The following is a 19,100-nucleotide window of genomic DNA, read 5'->3' as shown; positions in this document are numbered from 1 at the left end:
TGAATACTAAGCCTACAGCTATTTGGGGATACATATTAGATCCAAAAGCAGCAAGGTGCTTGATTTAAATGTTCATGCATATTCATAAAAGAAAACTTGGGTCCTGCTACACGGAGAGTTTGAATTTAGATACCAAATGAAACTGGGATGCTTAAAGAATTTCAATCCAGTGAAAGGGAGATTAAAATATTATATTCACTGGCCCATGTAAACACCAAGGTGACCTAAATCTTCCCAATTTTGAGAGGCAGTGGGTAAAAAAGATCACCTGTGAAAAATCTCCTGCATCTCATGTGGGCTTAGGGTCTAAATTTATACCACTCTCATGATATGAAAAACCCCAGGTCAAAACATAAAAATTGATTGAGGTCAATAATAATCTATGGCAAAAGCAATAACCAAACAATGCTGGGGAGGTACTCTTAAACCTAAGACATGCTCATGGGATTCCCATAGAAAAAACAAGCTGGTTAAGATAAACCCCAAATAAAAAGCCACCTAAAACTGGTAAAACTCACCAGCTTCTAGAAGTATTCCCACGCGATTTGACACTTAAGAGTGGATGTAAATAGGAAAGGAGATCAAGTACACAATACATGAAGTCAAAGATGGAAAACAAAGATAAATATGTGACCACTTGGAAACAATGATCAAGACTAAATAATTATTCTTCTGAGATGTAATGAAACTTTGGGTATTTCCTTTGGTTAAAAAAGCAGAATGGGACAAGCAAAATAAAAGGTGAAAGTGGGTCTCCTCTGAAGAAAGACTGCAGATCAAAATGAAGCTGCTGATGTCATGTCTTTGTTTTATTACATAATGGTATTTTCCCACCCATGCTTACAAGAAATGAATGCTAATTATCTAAATAAGCATATGTAGAGTATGAACAGATAGATACGGTCAGTAAATAAATTAGCAGACTATTTTGGCTCTAATTTATATCAACCTAAGCCTCATTGCGACTGCCTTTAGCATTTTACCTCCATATAAAACACTCTAAAACTGGTTCCTATAAACAGGGAAAAATGAGCAGAATCTCAAGCCAAAAAAATGCTCACCACTGATGTCACAATATTTAAGGGCTTCACTGACGTCCTCCTCAGCTAAATTAACATTCAAACTTTTCAGGGCATGCTCCAAGTTACGTATGCCAATCTTGCCATTATCAACACTTGTCAAGATATAAGCAGCTTCTTTAAATGCTACAAAGATAAATAAATATATATAAGATACTATTATTTTAAAAAATGCAAAATAGTTTGTCCAGAGTCCACTATAGGTGAACTCTCAATTTAAGTATATATATTTAACTAAAATCTCTGCAGAAAAAAAGCGAAGTATTTTCTACTTGTAACTGACAACCTATTTATTTCAAGCAGCATTTAAAAAAATTAAGGGCGCCTAGGTGGCTCAGTTGGTTAGGCATCCAACTTCAGCTCAGGTCATGATCTCATGGTTCCTGGGTTTAAGCCCCACATTGGGCTCTGGGCTAAAAACTCAAGCCTAGAGCCTGCTTCAGATTCTGTGTCTCTCTCTCTGCCCCTCTTCCACTTGTTTCTCTCTCTCTCTCTCTCTTAAAACTAAACATTTAAGAAAAGAAAAATTAAACCAAAAAATTATATGCAGAATTTGATGGGTTATCTGAATCCATTCATCCATTAGATACTGAATAAGCTGTGACCCTTTCTTAAATAATAGTAACGTCCTGTACATGTAGATCTAAAGACTTCTATCAACTGATGAAATAAACCAAAAAAAAAAAAAAAAAAAAAAGCTAAAATTTGAGATTAAAGCTCTTGATCTCCAGGGCCACTACCAGTCTATATTGTGCTTTTGTATGAATTGAAAAAAGGCACCCCTCTCTATGTATCAATTACAAAGAGGCATACCTTCCTCTAGGTAGCTGCAATCTAGCATTGGTGGTCCCAGCCTGGGGAGCACAGTGGAATGTAGAATGCATTTCAGTCTCTACTTGTACCCTCTCAACCAGGCATCTTTGTGCAAGCACAACCCATACAACCAAATGTAGTCCTGTTGATACCACACCAATTTAAAATATAAAACGTGATCATTACTGGGAGTTTCAATTTTTTGTCAATACCATTTCTCACCCCATTTCTCTCTCAACCCCAAAATGAAGTTATCGTGTATGTTTCCATAGTCCGAAAATCGTTGCATTATACTAACAGATCTAAACCTTCAGTTGGAAAGAATACCATAATACCATTTTAGACCTATATTCACTTTTACTAACATTTATTTTATAGCTATAAAACCAACAATGAAAATTTCAGCCCTCTTAAAGAGTTTCCTTTAAATTCCTTGAAGACAGGGACTTTAGAATTTGTCTTGTCTATAAATAAAATTATAATACATTATATAGTTGGTACTATGAGAAAAATGTGTGCCAGATATGAGCACTGAGCACTCAGATATAAAGCACTGAGACAGTTCACCTAACCTATAACTCTAAAAAGTCTTATGGGTTGAGGAGTGATGTTTGAGCTGAGTTTGGGGGAAAAATGTGAATTTGTTTGACAGAAAATACACAGAAAGGAAACAGCACATGCAAATATATGGAACCAAAAGCACATGGAAGATATGGAACCAATTTAAATTATAATAAGTAATATGGCTACAGAATACAAATGCAGAAGTGATGAGAGATGAGGCTAATGAGATAAGAAGGCAGATTTATTGTCATTCTTTAATTCCATAAATATTCATAATTATATAAGTTAATAATATAAAAGATTTGAAACAATGCCTAGCACAGTAAATATCATATAATATTAGCTATTAAATTAGCTATTAATAAGGGGCTTCTGAAAGCCAAAATTGTGCTAGGATCTGGAGAAACAATGCTAGGACTTGTAGCAAAATGGAAACATGGTTCTTGGCCCAATGACGCTTCCAGGCACGTAAGAAAAGAATCATTAACCAAATAATCAAAAATATGACTAGAAAACAACCAGATTTTAACATGGGCAGAAGACCTAAATAGACGTTTTTCTGAAGAAGACATACAGATGGCCAACAGACACACGAAAAGATATTCATCACCAATCTCAGGGAAATGCAAATCAAAATAACAATGAGATATCACCTTACACGTCAGAATGACTAAAATCAAAAACATAAGAAGTAACAAGTGCTGGCGAGGATGTGGAGAAAAAGCAGCCCTTCTGCAATGTTGGTGGAATGTAAATTGGTACGGCTGATGTGGAAACAGTATGGAGGTTCCTCAAAAAGTAAAAACAGAAATACTATTTGACCCAACAATTCCACTACTGGGTATTTACCTAAAGAGAACAAAAACACTAATTCAAAAAGGTATATGCACCCCTATATGTTTATTGCAGCATTATTTACAATAGCCATGATATGGAAGTATCTCAACTATCGATCAATAGGTGAATGAATAAAGATGTGGTATATTATGGAATTTGACACAACCATAGAAAAGAATGAGATTTTTTTTTGCCATTTGCAACAACATGGATCGACCTAGAGGGTATTATACTAAGTGAAATACGTCAGACTGAGAAAGACAAACACCATTTGATTGCACTCACATGTGGAATCTAAAAAACAAATAAAAAAAAAAAAGAAAAGCAAAATCAGACCTATAAATACAGGAACAAACTGATGGTGGCCAGAGAGAAGGGGGGATAATGGGTAAAATGGGTAAAGGGGAGTAGGAGGTACAGGTTTCCAGGAATGTAATGACTATGTCATGGGAATAAAAGGCACAGGAAAGGGAATATAGTCAGTGATACTGTAATATTGTTGTATGGTGACAAATAGCTATGTTTGTGGTGAGCATAGCAAAATGTATAATCACTACACCTGAAACGAATATAACATTGTGTGTCCACCGTACTCAAATAAAAAAATTTAATGAGAAATTATATTCTTTTGGTCTTAATGAATTAAGATAATTCAAAGTTCTCTAATATTTTTGCTACTTTTTTTCCTAAGTAAGCTCTACACCCAACATGGGGCTTGAACTCATGACCCTGAGGTCAAGAGTTGAATGTTCTACCAACTGAACCAGTCAGATGCTCCTACTTTTGTCACTTTATAAGCTGAAATATATTGAGCATTTCTAGTGTCATTTAAAAAAATATTAATGGGTATTTATAGTATGAAGTAAATGCTATGAAAAAGACATAGTTTAATGAAAGCTTATAATAAAAGAAGCTGACCTCGACTAGCAGATAATGACAGGCTCCCTACAAGAAATTGACATTCATTCAATTTTTTTTTAATGTCTATTTTTGAGACAGAGAAGGAGAGACAGAATCTGAAGCAGGCTCCATGCTCTGAGCTGTCAGCACAAAGCTCAGCACAGGGCTCAAACTCACAGACTACGACATCATGACCTGAGCCAAAGTGAGACACTTAACCAACTGAGTCACCCAGGCACCCCATCACTCATTTGAAAGAGGAGTAAACATTAACTAGGCAAAGAGTGTCAGGGAAAACTATTCCAGGGAACAAAATACGCAAAAGCTTTGTAGTTGGATTTCGAAGGAAATGAAAGAAAGCCAATGTACTTGAAAATGCAGAAAGCAAGGGTAATGGTACAAAATTATACCAGAGAGCTAGGACATGCAGGATTTTTATCTTTAATAACAATGGAAAATGTTTAAAGAGTTGAAAATAGGGGGACATCACACAATCAGATTACTTTTTTGAAAAAAAAATTACTCTGGCTGGAGTGGGAAGAATGGACTAGGAATCCATTGGCACCTGGCAATGATCCTAAAAAATAACTCTTTCATGGGGAATGCTTTCTTGTATACATATATAAAGTCCTTACCATCTGCTGTTGGTAGTTTCAGATTTGAAGACAAAGCCTCTTTCCTAAAGTCTGCAAATTTAAATAGAGAGATTTTGCCATGAGGAACAGCATCCTGATTTTACCCAGTTTGGAAGAAAACCAATGGATAAATTACATACTTCATTTCTCAATAACATTTAGCATTGACCATTCCCTTCTTCTCAAAATCCTCCACTAGCTTCCAGAATAACGTTCTCTACTCATCTTCCTCTTACTTCTTAGACTCCATGGATTCGTCAAGCTCCACCAAGCTTCTTAAATGTGGCTGAGATTCTGTTACAAATGCTTCCTTTATCCCTAAGAGAACAGCTTAATCCCCAGGCTCATATATTCAATAACATGTTTAATTATTAGTCTGAAGTGTCCTTCTTTAGTCCTGCCTGCCTACCTATCTATCTAATTCTGGAGCTTTTCCTAAGGACAAGGTGCAGTTATACCCTTCATCCTATACATTTTCTACAAAAATGCAAATTGATACAGAGATCTATTTGAAGGACAAGTGATAGAAACAAAATATGTCCATTTGCATAGATGGACCACATTGCAGTTAGAGAGCAGTTTAGAATAACTCACAACTAGTACAGGTATTACCTTGAAGCAAAAGGGGGTTAGAATCAAGATACATTATATTTACATTAATTTTTAAAATGTGATCTAAGCAGGATTAAAAAATATAACTAACCTATTAAAAAGTACTTTCAAAATAGTAGGTTTGGCAATTTTACAAGATAACTCTAAAACAGAATTTCTCAACCTGAGCAAAATTACATTTGGGGCCAGCTAATTATGTGGGGGAGTGCTGTCCTATACATTATAGGGTGGTTAGTAGCATCCCTCACCTCTACTCACCAGATCCCAGCATTCCTCCCCCATCAGTTTTGAGAATCTAAACTGTCTTTGCATATTGCCAGTTTTTCCCTGAGACACAGATCTGATCTCATTTTTTAGCTGAAGTTAAATTTAAAGGCAGGATATGGCTTTCCAAGTATTGATAAAATCCATCTGGGTATATCCCAGATAAGCATATGGATGGATCAGGTAAATTCTTTGTAAATAGAGCAAATAGCCAGATCAACACTTACACAGAATGTTATATAGACCAACGGTTTAATTGTTCAACAATAACTTGTATTTTTCAAAGAGACTTTCACCTAAAAGAAAAAGAAAGCTAGACAACTATTAGGACCTCTCTAAAATTCATAAAAGGAAAGGGATTAACTTTGAAGTGAAAGTACTCTAGAAAGAAACATTTTAAAGCCATATGACAATATATATAAATACTTTCAGACCAAGTTTACAATGCAGTCCAAGAGATCATCCAGGAATTTGATATTGTAATAACTAAATCTCCGTGAATATAGAATATAAGATATATATCTAAATCTGATCTGTAGTAAATTGCATTTCAATACATTTACAGTAGTATTTAGGAACTAAGTATTAAGATTTAATTAATTATTTGGTAAAATATTTTAAAACCTTGGATAAAATTTTAGAAGAAATTTTTATTACAAGTTGCTGGTTATCTGCTCAATCAACTCACCGTCGAGCAAGGAATCATCCAGCACTTCTTGAAAACTATTATCAGTGAAATAAATTCTATTGGTGTTTCCAAGTACATCTGCATAGTTGTCCTTGCCAGACTGATCACTTTCCTCCATACATTCCAATGTACCGATGATGTCATTCAATGCTACAAACACAGAGAATATACATGCAACATGTAATTCAGTCCACGGATCTAAATTTTTGGAACATTAACAGTAAAACTGATGGATTCTTCCAGTTTTGCACTGTCCAAAATGGCAGCCACTACCCACATGTGGCCATTTAAAAAGGTAGAGCAATCCATTCTCCACTATAGTTTTCTATAGTCCCTTATCTTTATTCTTAGATTATTTTGTTAAAACTCCGGGTTCTGCGTGGGCTATTCCTTTATGAACAAAAAAGTATGCCAAAGTTTCTCTAGTTATTCTATTAACGAGCTCACCATTTCATAAAAAATACCCTCCATTCGTCACAACTGCTCCCAAACTCCAATCCTTCCCTTTCTACTTTCTTTCCCTACACCCCTTGCTCCTGTCAGCTCACTTTACCCAATTTAGAGAATCAGCAAAGCCTATTATGTTTAGCATGATAATATCAAACATCTGAACTAGGAAATCCATGACTGACCATCCCCCCCCCCTTAATTAAAACAAACAAAAACCTCTTCACATTTCTAAAGTACATGTCTAAAAAAATAATCTTTCAGAATTCATTAAGAGAAATATATAATAAATTACTTTAAAATTAGCTAATTTATGTGAAAGTATAATTTAATATATTATGTTGTTCCATGAGTTAGTCATTAGTCATTGGTAAGAAGTTTCAAAAATAGGCCATGTGAGGAATGGTTGAAGGGAAATCTGAGTCCAGAGAAAAGATGATTCAACGTAAAAGAAAGAAAATATTAGAGCTCTCCTCCCATCCCTGGAGGGCTACTGACAGGGGGAAGAGTCCAAATGTTAAGTTTGGGAATGGAATTATAAGGCAGGATTTCCATCAAATATGTGGAACAATTGACTAGTTCTACAGCTGTCCAAAAATTATGGAATGGGCTGCTTCAAAAAGTCATAAGGATTTCCAAGACAAACAGTAGGATGAGTGTACATTACGATTAGCCTGTCCCTGAAACCCACTAATGTGGTTTTTTTAAATTTTTTTTAATGTTTATTTCTGAGACAAAGAGAGACAGAGCATGAGTGGGGGAGGGGCAGAGAGAGAGGGAGACCCAGAATCTGAAGCAGGCTCCAGGCTCTGAGCTGTCAGCACAGAGCCCGACGCAGGGCTCGAACTCACAGACCGCAAGATCATGACCTGAGCCAAAGTCGGACGCTCAACCAACTGAGCCACCCAGGCGCCCCTAATGTGGTTTTTAAATAAACATGTAAAAATCGAAAAAACTCCATATCTAATTAACACAGAAACTATCAAATCCTCTACTATAGACCTCATTCTCTGACCACAGTAAACTAAAAATAAACAACAAAGAGAGGACAATAATGAAATTCAAATTCAAATTTAAAATTTTTAAATTCATTTAAAATTTTTCAAATAATTGCTTTTTACATCAAGGAGAAAATCAAAATACAACTGAATATACTTAGAAAAAAACAAGAATAAAGACTTTGATAAACCAAAGTCTTACTGAAAATTGATAGTCTTAAACATTTATTTCTCAGTAAGAAGAAAAAAGTAAGTTCATAATTTAAACAACTTAGAAAAACTATAAAATGGACAAAAGGGAACAATAGAAAGGACATCCTAAAGATAAAAGCAGAATTTTTTTTTACTATAAATAGAAACACTAAAGATAAATCTAAGATGTAGAGCTTTAAAAACAGAGATAATTAAAAGATCTGCTAGGAAATCTAGAAAAAGATATATAAATACACACACACACACACACACACACACAAACATATATACAAATTTAAGAATGAGAAAATAACCAGATACAAAAAAATCAAAAGAATTATCACTGCATAGGATTGTACTAATATTCCCAAAAAACACTTGAGTAAAATAAATTTCCTAGGAGAATAAAAATTACCAAAACTGACAAAATAAAACAGAGGATGGCAATAAGCAGTCCACCAAAATCAAAGTCAAAGATGAATAATAAACTAGAAAAAAAAATGGCAATAGACAAGACAGAACATTAATGTCCCTTATATAAAGAGCTATTTATAAATTCATATGAAAAAGACAATCTAATTAAAATAAAAGCAAAGCATATTCGACAATCATATGAAAAATGTTTTACATCACTAGTCATTAAAGACATGCATATTAAAACAATAATAGAATTCTTCTACCAGCAGAATTTTCAATAAATAATATCCATTACTGATAAAAGTGTGAATTTTTACAAACTTTTTGGAGGATAATTAAGCAGTAGCTGTTAACATCTCACATCTGCATATATTTCAGTCTAGCAGTGTGACTTCTGAGGATTTTATCCCCCAGGAGAACTTTATGCACATATATGCATACAACAATGCTCATCAAAATGTTTCAGTGGTGAAAAATTGGCAAATTTTCAGATTTTTAATTGGCAAATATCATCAAAAGTGTTGTGGATAAAATGACAGTACATCCCCCAAATGGAATATTATGCAGTCTTTAAAAAGAATGAGGTTGTTTATGATACAATGGAACATGGAACAATATCTAAGATACATTGTTAATTTCTTTAAAACTCCAAGTCGTGGAATATTATGGACATGGTAATTTTATTTTAATTAATTAATTATTAATTAATTAATTATTAATTAATTAATTAATTTAGAGAACAAGCAGGGGCAGAGAGAGAAGGAAACAGAGGATCTGAAATGGGCTCTGTGCTGACAGCAGAGAGCCCAATGTGGGGCTTGAACTCACAAACCATGAGATCATAACCTAAGCCAAAATCAGACACTCAACCAACTGAGCCACCCAAGTGCGCCTAATTTTTAAATAATATCAGAATACACAAATATTCATAGATTCAAATAAAAAAGGCTAAAGGGATATTTACCACACTTTAACAGGGATATTTCCAGAAGGTGACATTACATGAGCCTTGCACTTTATATCTCTTACACTCCTGGTCACTAAATTTTTTTATAACAGTTTCAAAATTGCCATTATTATATAATAAAATGTCCTTACTTTAGCTATTGGAAAACATCATAACCTTGTGATTTTCCCAATCTTTTCCATTAAAATACAAATTCTTAAATGAAAAACAAATGTAATCAAGTTTGCCATAACTGGAAGAGTTCAAATGTAGATGAAACAAACATTTGGCACAGATACTACAAAGAAGATCTGAGCACCAAATATAATGTTTGGCTACGTGACCTCTGAATGAGTCCTGTGTTGTTTGCCATTCAACAGTTTTACCATAAAGTTCTTACCAACAAAACTGGAAAATTTCTGAGTGTCCTTCAAAGCCTTCATACAGTCTTTAACATTCACCATGTTGTCATCTGTAAGAAAGAGAGAGAGGGGGAACAGACAAGAATCCCTGGAAAACGTAATATTAAAAAGCTCATATGAAAATCAAAACCAGCATACAATTTCTTTACTTTACATACAAGATACTTGGGATTCATTTTCACCCACTGTGCCTTGCAATTAACCTTACAAGATTGTAGATATACTAATTCTGATTCTACCTGTAAGGCAACTAACCTACTAAGAAAGTTGTAAGTCCAATAACTTTACTTGGTACAAACGAACAAAGCTAGGTATTCTATTCACAGAGCTGGAATTTCCAAACTATGTGTTAGTCACTAAATCAAGATCTATCTAAAGAGAGTGGATACCAACGAGCCCACTCCCCCACAAAATTTCTACCTGCTTGCTAAGAGTATTCTCATTAACTGTAAAAACGGACTGTAGGGGCGCCTGGGTGGCTCAGTTGGTTAAGCGGCTGACTTCGGTCCAGGTCATGATCTCATGGTCCGTGAGTTCGAGCCCCGCGTCGGGCTCTGTGCTGACAGCTCAGAGCCTGGAGCCTGTTTCAGATTCTGTGTCTCCCTCTCTCTGACCCTCCCCCGTTCATGCTTTGTCTCTCTCTGTCTCAAAAATAAATAAACGTTAAAAAAAAAATAAAAAAAAAAAAACAAACGGACTGTAAAAGAAAGTCTCCTCTTTAAGGACATTTACAGCAATACAAGCAAATACCTATAGATATTAGCTCAAAGGAGCCCCATTTGCTTGAACAAAAACCTTGCACACTTTCTTCAGTTACTCCTACCCAAAACAAAAAAAAATGGATAATATTTAAATGCTTACCAGAAACAAGATCTGACTGAAGAATTTTCTCTACCTCTTCTTCAGGTGACTTAATCCCAATATTTCCTAGAAAGCTCTCCAAGTTCTTCCCAGATATCATGTCACCTTCAAGCCCATCAAGAGCTAAGACAATGTCTTGTAACTCTAGAAACAGAAAAAAGTGATTCGGTAATTGAACTAACCTCTGACTTAAAAAACAACAGTAGCCATCACTAAAGACTTTTGTCAGTGGTAGTCCATGATTTATGGTCACCTCTTGAATAAGAAATCTCAGTGAAGAATCCAGCCCTCAGGAAATTCTAAGTCCAGCAAAATATGCTTGGTCTGCCATGTTTCTTTGGTGCTAATAGAAAATTGGCACAACCAAAATGGTTGCTATGGCTGAATTTTTCACTGCAATGACACAAAGTAGTTATTTTAAACTAGAGCTCTAATGGTAGCAAACGAAATTAACTCATCCTGGTGGAAGTGAAATAGATTTCAGAAGCATGAGAAATGTAAAATAGTAAACACAAGTATCACAAAGACTCACTCACCTTTTCTTTTCAATTCTACCAAGATCCAGTTGTACTCTGGCATCTGGAATTTTGTTTTATTTCCAGCCCTTTCAAAGGAGGCAGTGTTAAGTACATTCAAATCCTGGCTCCAGGATTTGTGACCTGAAACTATCTGACCTTGAGCAAATTATTACTATTTAACCCCTCTATCAAATTCAGTAAGTAGTCTTATATCTAAAATAATTTAATAATACTATCTACCTCACACAGTTAATATGGAGATTAAATATATGATGTATGAAAAACACTTAAAACAACATTAGGTATATAGCAAACACTAAGTGTCATATTAATAGCAATAAAGTTACTATTATTATTATTATTATTATTAAGCCATCAGGAATAGCTGCAAACAGTAATCACAGCTTCTTAGTACCTTCGATCCCGCTTCACTTTCTGTCCCCCTAACATCTCAGCGAGGCAACTGCAAATGGCAGTCACCTAAAAACCTGTATCAGCTCTGCTTGTTTTACCTAAAGCTTGGTTTCCTTTAAAATACGGTTTCTTTGCACAGACACCTTAAGAGGAGTCTGCTCATCCTCCCATGCTCCACATAGGACAAGGAAGCAGAGAAACACTCCTAAGATTCTGCTGTCTGGCTATTTTAGTTCCACCTTCAATCAAACCTATCCCTCCCCTGAGATTCAGACCTGTCATTGACCTACACTACCCTCCGGACACCATCATCTACTGACTTTCTGATCACTCTTTCACCTTCTTGGAGGATCTTTGGTCACCCTGCTCATAATCCTCCCTCAGCCCCATTTCCCATTATCATCTGATGACAATAAGAATGACCTTGACCTCTCAACTCCAAAAACTTTCACTTCCTTTCCAAAGTCATCCAAATCAATGGCTATCCTTAATCCTCATCAATACCTAGAACTGCCTGCCCAACCTCTAAAATCTTCAACTACAAGATCAGACACTGACCATAATCCCTTAAAACTGTGTGTATACTGAAGGAAAGCATAGAACTTGATCCACAATATGCCTATTTTCTCAGCCCCTCCAAGTTTGTCAACAAATAGTCCAGGCACAGTGAACTAACCTTATCAGTCAGTAATGAAGGGAACATTCTGCGCATATGACAGTCAACCTTGCAAGCAGACTTTTCTAAACAGAGCAGTTTCAGGCCCGCCATGTTAACATTTTTCTTCCAGGGTGGCCCTTCCTAACTCTTCCCTGTAATTATTGGCCTTTTCTTGCACTGGCTGACAGATTCCAGTGTCAACCCCCAATCATTATTACCAGCTCCCAGATTCAGGTACCTAAACTACACCTTTCTCCTTTTTCACTGTTCTCCTTTCTCAATGGTTTAGTTTCCATTTTTTTTCCTTCATCCACATAAAAAGTTACCTGTCCTGAATACCAGTCTTTCTGAACTCTGTTTTCTGATTTCAAAATTAACTACCATTTACCAAGTATATAGTATGTGCCTAATAATTAGATTATGTGCTTTATATGTGTTTTTGCAGTTGATCCTGACAACTCTAGGAGAAACGTGATTTTATTAGCTTCCTTGTTTTAAAGATGAGGAAACCAGAATGACCTACAGAGACTACCCAGCTGGTAAGTCAAAAACCCACAAACCACCATGTATCAAACTCCATAGCCCATGTTCTTTTCTACCTGTATGCATTGTTTCCTATAGCACAGCTAATCTATTTCACTATACTATATTGATGCTAATTATGTTATGTGACCCAGGTAACATATTAATATGTCAACAGGGAATTATTAAGTACTTTTCTTAACCTAAAAGAGAAGCAATGATGTTAAAATTTTTATACGAGGGCAGAGTGGTTATTAAAAATCTGAAAAGTATCTATCTACTTCTTTACACCCAGAAATGACTCTGCTTCCATTTTCCTAAACATATACCTATGTTGTTATTCTTCTCCTGACAGTCCTCATTGACCAAATAGTCATTTGAATGTTATTCAAATAAATTACCAGTGATAATTAAGTTTTAAACTTATTTTCCCAATAGAAAAGTACACAAACTCTATGAGTATGATCTCCATTGGTTTTCGGTCTATGATTTTAACTTTTAAGCAAAAATGGAAGTCAAGTGGTAGGAAATACCCACGGTACCAAAATGCACATGGTCACTCTTGTATGTTAACAAAATCCAAAGAAAGGAACGTGAGGAATGTCTACTAAAGGAGGAGGTAGAAGATTTCTGAGAAATTCTATAATATATAAGCCTTTACACAGGGTAGAGTCCTAAGTCTGAGGCTAAAAATGGTATAGAAAATTTTCATATCTGAAAAATTGTAAAGCTAGTATCTGACTTTACATAAAGTCCAGAACAAAACACACACACACACACACACACACACACACACACACACACACAAATAACAACAACAAAAAAAGGGATTTAAGATAGGTTTACACAGGCCCCATTCCAGAAAAAGGCTTTTTTCTTTCATCATGGATGCTGCCAACTTTTAATCAAAATCAAGTTTTGCCTGCCTTAAAACAGATCAATGCCAACATGGTAAGCAGAAATTAACAGAACTAGAAATTCTAAAAAACAAAACACGAAGACATCTATTCAATAAAAGTAAATGTAACAGTCACAAATAATTTACTAGTTACCTTTTAACCTGGAGGCATCACGAATATCCTTTACCACTTGTCCAAATTCTTCTATTTGTACTTCATCATCTTCTGCAAGAAAAACATTTTTTTAAGTTTATTTATTTATTTTGAGGGGGAGGGAGGGGAAGAGAGAGAGGGAGAGAGAGAATTCCAAGCAGGCTCCATCCTGTCAGCACAGAGCCAGACAAGGGGCTCGAGTCCATGACTGTGAGATCATGACCTGAGCTGAAATCAAGAGTTGGACACTTAACTGATTGAGCCATTCAGGCACACCCCCCCTCGCCCCGACCTTTTTCCTTTTTTAACATACACCATGGTCAAAAAGAGGATCCTAGGTCAGGAATGCTTACGTTCTTTCTCACGTTTCTAAAGCTCTGTTGAAATACTTAAGCAGTTCATTTGGTCATTGCCCCCACTTTATTCAGAGAAACTCAACTTTTATGATTTATATATTGAGGGACTCTGTAAGATTTCATTTAGAAGAAAAGGATTCTACTGCTTTACCAGCACCAAATATAAATACAAAACCAAAAATAACAAGGTTCAAAACTTTGCAAACCACTGCATTAAAATAAGAATTAAATCACGTTGTACTGAAGGTCCAATAAAAGGTCTCAGTAAAAGAGAGGGAAAAAAATCGCTATTATCAGGTAGTATCATATTTTCATCAACCCTCCTCATCTCAAATATGTTAATAAACAAAACAACCAACACACTTAAAGTTCAAAATTACCAGTCTCACTTAAACAGGAGCTTAATGAAGAAAAGGGGGTAGGTAATCCTCACAGGGAAAGACAGTTCTTTGACAAAGACCACAGACAGCATGCTCTTGTTACTAGGCTAGTTTTGCATAAACATTTCACATAAAAGAGTATAATAGTACATTTGTAACTTCAAGGTATGAAAAGTACGAAGGAGTGGAAATGTTCACCTGTGGTTGTGTACTACCTGGCTCCTACATGCAGAACATCAGCAGTAAATGATAGTCTTATTTGAAAAACTGTAGAGGTGCCTGGGTGGCTCAGTTGGTTAAGCGTCCGACTTCGGCTCAGGTCATGATCTCATGGTTCATGAGTTTGAGGCCCGCAACGGGCTCTGTGCTGACAGCCCAGACCCTGGAACCTGCTTCTGATTCTGTGTCTCCCTCTCTCTCTGCCCCTCCCCCTGCTCCTGCTCTGTCTCTCTCTCTCTCTCTCTCTCAGAAATAAATGCTAAAAAAAAATTTTTTTAAGAAAAATTATAGTCCACGGTCTTTGTTTTACTTTGTAAACTCATTTTTGTTTTGTTTGAATCTTTTTTTACTTGCTAACTTAGTAGTGGTGGTGGCCACCATGAAGTCTATTTTACAGTATGGATATCTGAAATCATGTTAATAAAAAAATGGGAATAGATCTCTTAACATTTCCTAACAGTCCCCTCTGTGTTCACGGGGATATGCCATTTTCCAGTTGCATGTTACACAACTTGAAGGTAATCAATGCATATTTGATCAATTTAGAGTAACAATAAATTAGATATTAACATTTTTTCTGTTGGACAACCAAACAATCTGAGCTTTCTTTATATTTTCTAAGTGTATATATTGGCATATCAACCAAGTACAAGATACAAGGGGAAAAAAAGATTGACAAAAGGCAGACCGACAGTCTTATATATCTTTTAATTGTAATATTTGGAATACTTACCATCCACTGTTGTTAATTTCAGTGCAGCTAGGAATTCATTTTTTTTCAAGTTACTATTCAAGTTAGACAGAGTGGTCCACAGGTGAGAAATATTCATCTTCCCTTTGCTGAGATTATGGAGGTTTTCAATAGCATCAGGCAATACTGAAAGGTAGATCACACACAAGTTTTACAACACCCTTGTCCAAGAAGTTAGTACAGTTAAACTATTACCTGGAACAGTCAGGAACTAAGGTTTTTATGGCTAAGAAGAATAACAAATATGTTATAAATGATTGCCAATTTTCAAATATTAAAACACAATAAAATATTTAACACCAAAATTAGTGTTTCTTTGAGGATTCTGAAATATTTCAAGAACTTATAGTGACCCTCTGCTGAATAACCAATATAAAGAGTCATTTTCATTGACTTATAGATTTACAGAAGTCTGAATTCATAAACAACTCCAACTGATTAAACCATGAATTAAACCATGAAACCAAAATAGCTTTTGCTCTACATCTCCCCCGAACATTGTTCCCTGGATCTTACTTTCTCTTCAATCTACTACTGCAGCCCATGGAAAGAAATTTTGTGGGTTTTTTTGTTTTGTTTCTGTTTTGTTTTTAATTCCAATGGAAAACCTTTGGAAGGTTTAAGGGGCAGGGAGTGAAATTATCTCATTACCAATGTGTAAAAAGATCACTCTACTACTGTATAGAGAATAGACTCTCTGGAAGATCAAGCAGTTAGGAAGCTAGTTCAGAGAAAAAGATGACCGTGGCTTCAGCAAGGGTAACAGTGATGAGAACGGAAGTGGACAAATATAGGATGTGTTTGGAAAATAAAACTGAAAGTATTTAAAAAAAATTTTTTTAATTTGTTTAAGATTTTATTTTTAAGCAATCTCTACACCTGATGTGGGGCTCAAACTTACAACCCAGAGATTAAAAGTCACTCACTTTATCAACTGCACCAGCCAGGTGCCCCAAGACTGAGAGTATTTAGTGATGAACTGAATGAGAAGCTGGGGCCATGAAGAACTCCTAGGTTTAGAACTTAGAAGCTGAGTGGACAGTGGTGTCAAAAACTGAGGTAAGAGAGCCTAGGGAAAGAATAAGATCGTTGGACAGCAAGAATTCTTTTTTATACATATTAAGTATGAGATACATGGGGAGTCAAAAGAACAGCAATATTATTTAAAGCAATAAGATGATTCGGGAAGAGGCTTAGAGAATGGGACTCAGAATGGATCCTGGGATCATGTTAATATAAAAGCCAGTCAGAAAAGAAGGAGCCAGCAAACAAGACCAAAAAAGAAGAGCTAGGTCTACAATGGAATATTATTCAGTTATGAGAAAGAAGGAAATCCTGACATTAGGGACAAAAGAGTGACAAGCACTATGCTTGGTAAGATAAATCAGAGAAAGACAAATACTATAAGGTCTCACAGCTGAAAAAGCAGAACTCAGAAACAGAGTAGAATGGTGGTTACCAGGAAATTGAGAAGAGGCTGGTCAAGGGTACTAATTTACAATCAGAAGATGAATAAGTTCTGGGCATCTAAGGCACAGCATTGTGATTATAGTTAGCAATACTATATTATATACTTGAATGTTGCTAAGAGAATAAATCTTGGTGTTCTCACCACAAAAATAGAAATGATCATTATGTGATGTGATGATACTGTTAACACTATGGTGGTAATCGTATTGCAATATATAAGTGTATCAAATCAACACTTTGTACACCTTAAATTCACACAATGTTATATGCCAATTATATCTCAATTTTAAAGAAAAAAAAAGGAAGAGCCAATAAGGTGGGAAAAAAATGAGATGACGGTGTCACAGAAAACATAAGGAGAAGAATTCTGAAGAATAAACATATTAAATTAAAAATAATGGTTGAATCATTCAACCTGCACACCTGAAACTAATGTAATACTGTATGTTAATTATACTTGGGTTAAAAAAAACTACTAAAGGTAAACAAGATGAAAATAGAAAATTGGCAAATGGAGTTAAAGTGAGATTTAACTTTTGTAAAAAGCTAAGGTGGAATGTCAAGGGTTTTTTTAAGTTTATTTTATTTCTATTTTGAGAGAGACAGAGAGAATGAGAGCAGGGAAGGGACAGAGAGATAGTGGGAGAGAGAGAATCCCAAGTAGGCTCCATGCTGTCAGTCAGCACAGAGCCCAACATAGGGCTTGAACCCACGAAACTGTGAGACCATGACCTGAGCCAAAATCGAGAGTTGGATGCTCAACCAACTGAGCCACCAAGTCACCCCATGAATGAGTGTTTTTATTTTTTATTTTTGAATGTTTATTTTTGAGAGAGAGAGAGAGACACAGCATGAGCTGGAGAGGGGCAGAGAGAGAGGGAGACACAGAATCTGAAGCAGGTTCCAGGCTCTGAGCTGTCAGCACAGAGCCTGACACAGGGCTCAAACAGTTCAAACAGCACAGAGCCTGACACAGGGCTCATGAACAGCATGATCATGACCTGAGGCAAAGTTGAACGCTTAGCCGACTGAGCCACCCAGGTGCCCCCTATAAAGAGAGAACTGGCAATATAGAATGACGATAGCCAGATTCCCCTTCAATTTCCAATGCAAAACATACTCTATACTGAGTTAAAATATCAATAAAAATAATATTTGGTGATGAACTGAATCAGAGAAGTGGAAGTGGTGGAGCTAGGGCCATAAGGAAAAAAAAGACCAAGAATGACTCCAAACCTTTCAGCCTAAACAACTGAATGCTAAGCTCAATAGAAAGGGAAATCACCAGATGCCAAAAGTGAGGAAGAATTATTGTGTGTGTGCCTGAGCTGACGCCATGGCAGTCAAATGGTATAATGCATAAGTAGAGAACATAAGCTCTGAGTTGCTTTTTTTTTTTAATTAATTCATTTATTTTGAGTGAGAGAGAGAGAGAGAGCATGCGGAAGGGGCAGAGAGAGGGAATCCCAAGCAGGCTTCTCACCGTTGCATGGAGCCTGATGCAGGGCTTGAGCTCACAAACTGTGAAATCATGACCTGAGCCGAGATCAACAGTCAGATGCTTAACTGACTGAGCCACCCAGGCGCCCCATGAGTTGCCTTTTTTTTTTTTGAGAGACAGAGTGTGTGCATATGGGAGAGGGGCAAAGAGAGAGAGAGAGACAGAATGCTTTTTTTTTTTAAATATAACTTATTGTCAAGTTAGCTAACATACAGTGTGCTCTTGGCTTTAAGAGTAGATTCCCATGATTCATCGCTTACATACAACACCCAGTACTCATCCCAACAAGTACCCTCCTCAATGCCCATCACCCATTTTCCCCTCCCCCACAGTCTCCCCATCAATCCTCAGTCTGTTCTCTGTATTCAGGAGTCTCTTATGGTTTGCCTTCCTCCCTCTTTGTTTGAAACTATTTTTTCTTCTTCCCTTCCCTCATGGTCTTCGGTTAAGTTTCTCAAATTCTACATATGAGTGAAAACATGATATCTCTCTTGCTCTGACTTATTTCACTTAACATAATACCCTCCAGTTCCATCCATGTTGTTGCAAATGGCAAGATTTCATTCTTTCTCATTGCCGGTAGT

At 36.0% G+C, this 19,100-nt stretch overlaps 1 protein-coding gene across 46 annotated transcripts in view; it reads right to left on the bottom strand.

Annotated features, from left to right (window-relative positions):
- Positions 1–19,100, bottom strand: part of EFCAB3 (EF-hand calcium binding domain 3) — a 460,207-nt gene that overhangs the window by 355,002 nt on the left and 86,105 nt on the right. For 44 of the 46 annotated variants that reach the window (XM_045044749.1, XM_045044748.1, XM_045044746.1 and 41 more), the window contains 7 exons: positions 15,528–15,671; positions 13,840–13,911; positions 10,676–10,819; positions 9,793–9,864; positions 6,393–6,542; positions 4,829–4,879; positions 1,062–1,205 (listed from right to left, as the gene is read on the bottom strand). In XM_045044749.1, coding sequence (XP_044900684.1) covers positions 1,062–1,205; positions 4,829–4,879; positions 6,393–6,542; positions 9,793–9,864; positions 10,676–10,819; positions 13,840–13,911; positions 15,528–15,671 — 777 coding nt within the window. The remainder of the gene's footprint in view (positions 1–1,061; positions 1,206–4,828; positions 4,880–6,392; positions 6,543–9,792; positions 9,865–10,675; positions 10,820–13,839; positions 13,912–15,527; positions 15,672–19,100) is intronic. The other 2 variants (XM_045044751.1, XM_045044781.1) reach the window with 2 other exon arrangements.

The sequence above is a fragment of the Felis catus genome, chromosome E1 (assembly GCF_018350175.1).
Source record: "Felis catus isolate Fca126 chromosome E1, F.catus_Fca126_mat1.0, whole genome shotgun sequence".
Lineage (NCBI taxonomy): Eukaryota > Metazoa > Chordata > Mammalia > Carnivora > Felidae > Felis > Felis catus.
Note: the sequence above shows the minus strand (reverse complement) of the source record. Positions and strands in the feature narration are given on the sequence as shown.